Genomic DNA, 2499 nt, shown 5'->3' with positions numbered 1-2499 from the left:
GGTACCAGTATGTTTAAACATCTGAATACAATATCAATACTGCAGATTGTATTATTAATGCAATGGTGATGATGATTATTAACAATAGCAGTAAAATAATTTCTAATTCCTCACACTTAACACCATCATCAAGACATCTTTCAAAAGCCCTACAGGTGTCTTCCATTTCTTTTCTGACATTATCAAGTTGGAGGCTCATGTTTCTCTCAAGTTCTTCACACACCTCGTCTTTTTTACTATCCTGAAAAACATTTGCATTTATTTATTTCAAATTTTATTTTATTAATGACATAATTAATTATTTAATGATGTATTTATTTAATTCATTTTGGCACTCTTGGCCCTGCCTCTGTCTTCATGAATTTATTTTATCTGTTAGCCTCACCCATCAAAGTCAGGGGGCGGGGTTAACACTGCAACCGCTGCTTGTCTAACATCTGAATGGTTACAGTGCAAAGTAAGTCAAGACAGGTCGATCCTAAATAATTGACTGCTATGAAGTGGTGATAGTGTGGACTTGGGGCAGCCAGGTATCCCAGAATGCATTTCAAAACACAAGCGGCAATGGTGGTGGCGCTCTAAACTGTAAGCAAAGTTTTAAAATACCCCATTTTTCTGTCATAAACTGTACTTTTAATATTATTTTAGCTGAGAATTCAGTGGTGTAATCTTCACGTATCAGGTCAGGTTGTCAACATAAAATATGTTTGTAAAAGTTACCTGGTTATCGTCACAGTTTAACGTGGGCACTGTTGCTTTATATGACGTAATGTCGGAGCAATATTCTGCACAAGATAATCAAATGTAGTGGTTTTTTTCTAAAGCGCAGAGCTGCTGGAGCTTGTTTCCCTTGTTTCTCTGTAAAACGGGATTTATGGAGAGCGATGGACACTTAAAACTACAGAGCACCTCATAGGCAAACCCACTTTGTCAGCAGCTGATATCGTCTCTGTACTGTTTCGCTAGCTTAGCTCGTAGCCGACTCGTTAGCACCATGGCTACTTCACCTGTCCCTCCTGCACTTTCTTGCTCATTGTGTCAGATGTTTAGTTACTCCTCGGCCTCCTTTAGCAGTAATGATATCTGTAACAAATGTAGCATATTTGCAGCTCTGGAGGCTAGGATTACTGAATTGGAGACTTGGCTTAGCACCCTTCACTCACCCTTAGCTAGCCAGGCCCCTGTAGCTGGTGCAGCCGAAGATAGCGTAGGCCCCGCTAGCTGTTCCCCGGCAGATCCCAAGCAGCTGCGGAAAGAGGGCGGCTGGGTAACGGTGAGGAGGAAGCATAGTCCTAAACAGAAGCCCAAGGTACACCACCAACCCGTTCATTTGTCTAACCGTTTTTCCCCACTCGGTGACACACCCGCTGGGGGTCAAACTCTGGTAATTGGTGATTCTGTTCTCAGACATGTGAAGCTAGAGACACCGGCAACCATAGCCAATTGTTTTCCAGGGGCCAGAGCAGGCGACATTGAAGGAAATTTAAAACTGCTGGCTAAGGGTAAACGTAAATTCAGTAAAATCATAATTCACGTCGGCAGTAATGACACCCGGTTACGCCAATCGGAGGTCACTAAAATCAATATTGAATCGGTGTGCAACTTTGCCAAAACAATGTCGGACTCTGTAGTTTTCTCTGGTCCCCTCCCCAATCAGACCAGGAGTGACATGTTTATCCGCATGTTCTCCTTAAATTGCTGGCTGTCTGAGTGGTGTCCCAGAAATGATGTCGGCTTCATAGATAATTGGCAAACCTTCTGGAGGAAACCTGGTCTTGTTAGGAGAGATGGCATCCATCCCACTTTGGATGGAGCAGCTCTCATTTCTAGAAATATGGACAAGTTTATTAAACCCTTCAAAATATGACTATCCAGAGTTGGGACCAGGAAGCAGAGTTGCAGTCTTACACGCCTCTCTGCAGCTTCCCTCCTCCTGCTACCCCCCCAAAAACCCATCTCCATAGAGACTGTGTCTGCTTCCACAAAGACAAAAAACAAACTAAAAACCAGCAACAAACAACTTAAACATTTACAAAGAAAGAACAATACAGTATCCACATCTGAACCAAAGAGTAAAACAGTGAAATGTGGATTATTAAATATTAGGTCTCTCTCCTCCAAGTCTCTGTTAGTACATGACTTAATAATTGATCAACAAATTGATTTACTCTGCCTTACAGAAACCTGGTTGCAGCAGGATGATTATGTTAGTTTAAATGAATCAACACCCCCGAGTCATTCTAACTACCAGAAATCTCGAAGCACAGGTCGAGGGGGCGGTGTGGCAGCAATTTTTCACACCAGTCTATTAATTAATGAAAGACCAAGACAGACTTTTAATTCATTTGAAAGCCTGATGCTTAACATTGTCCACCCCAGCTGTGAAATTCAGAAACCAGTCTTACTTGTTATCATCTATCGTCCACCTGGGCCTTACACAGAGTTTCTGTCTGATTTCTCAGACTTCATATCTAATTTAGTTCTGAGCTCAGATAAAAT

At 41.9% G+C, this 2499-nt stretch overlaps 1 protein-coding gene across 1 annotated transcript; it reads left to right on the top strand.

Annotated features, from left to right (window-relative positions):
* The first annotated feature begins 994 nt into the window (after nt 1-994).
* Nucleotides 995-1867, top strand: LOC148102138 (uncharacterized). Its single transcript, XM_087842702.1, has one exon. It carries the CDS (start codon nt 995-997, stop codon nt 1865-1867), a length of 873 nt encoding a protein of 290 aa, XP_087698828.1.
* Nucleotides 1868-2499: the final 632 nt, after the last annotated feature.

The sequence above is a fragment of the Neolamprologus brichardi genome, chromosome 7 (assembly GCF_056152115.1).
Source record: "Neolamprologus brichardi isolate AB-2024 chromosome 7, ASM5615211v1, whole genome shotgun sequence".
Lineage (NCBI taxonomy): Eukaryota > Metazoa > Chordata > Actinopteri > Cichliformes > Cichlidae > Neolamprologus > Neolamprologus brichardi.
This window is presented reverse-complemented; position numbering and strand designations above follow the sequence as displayed.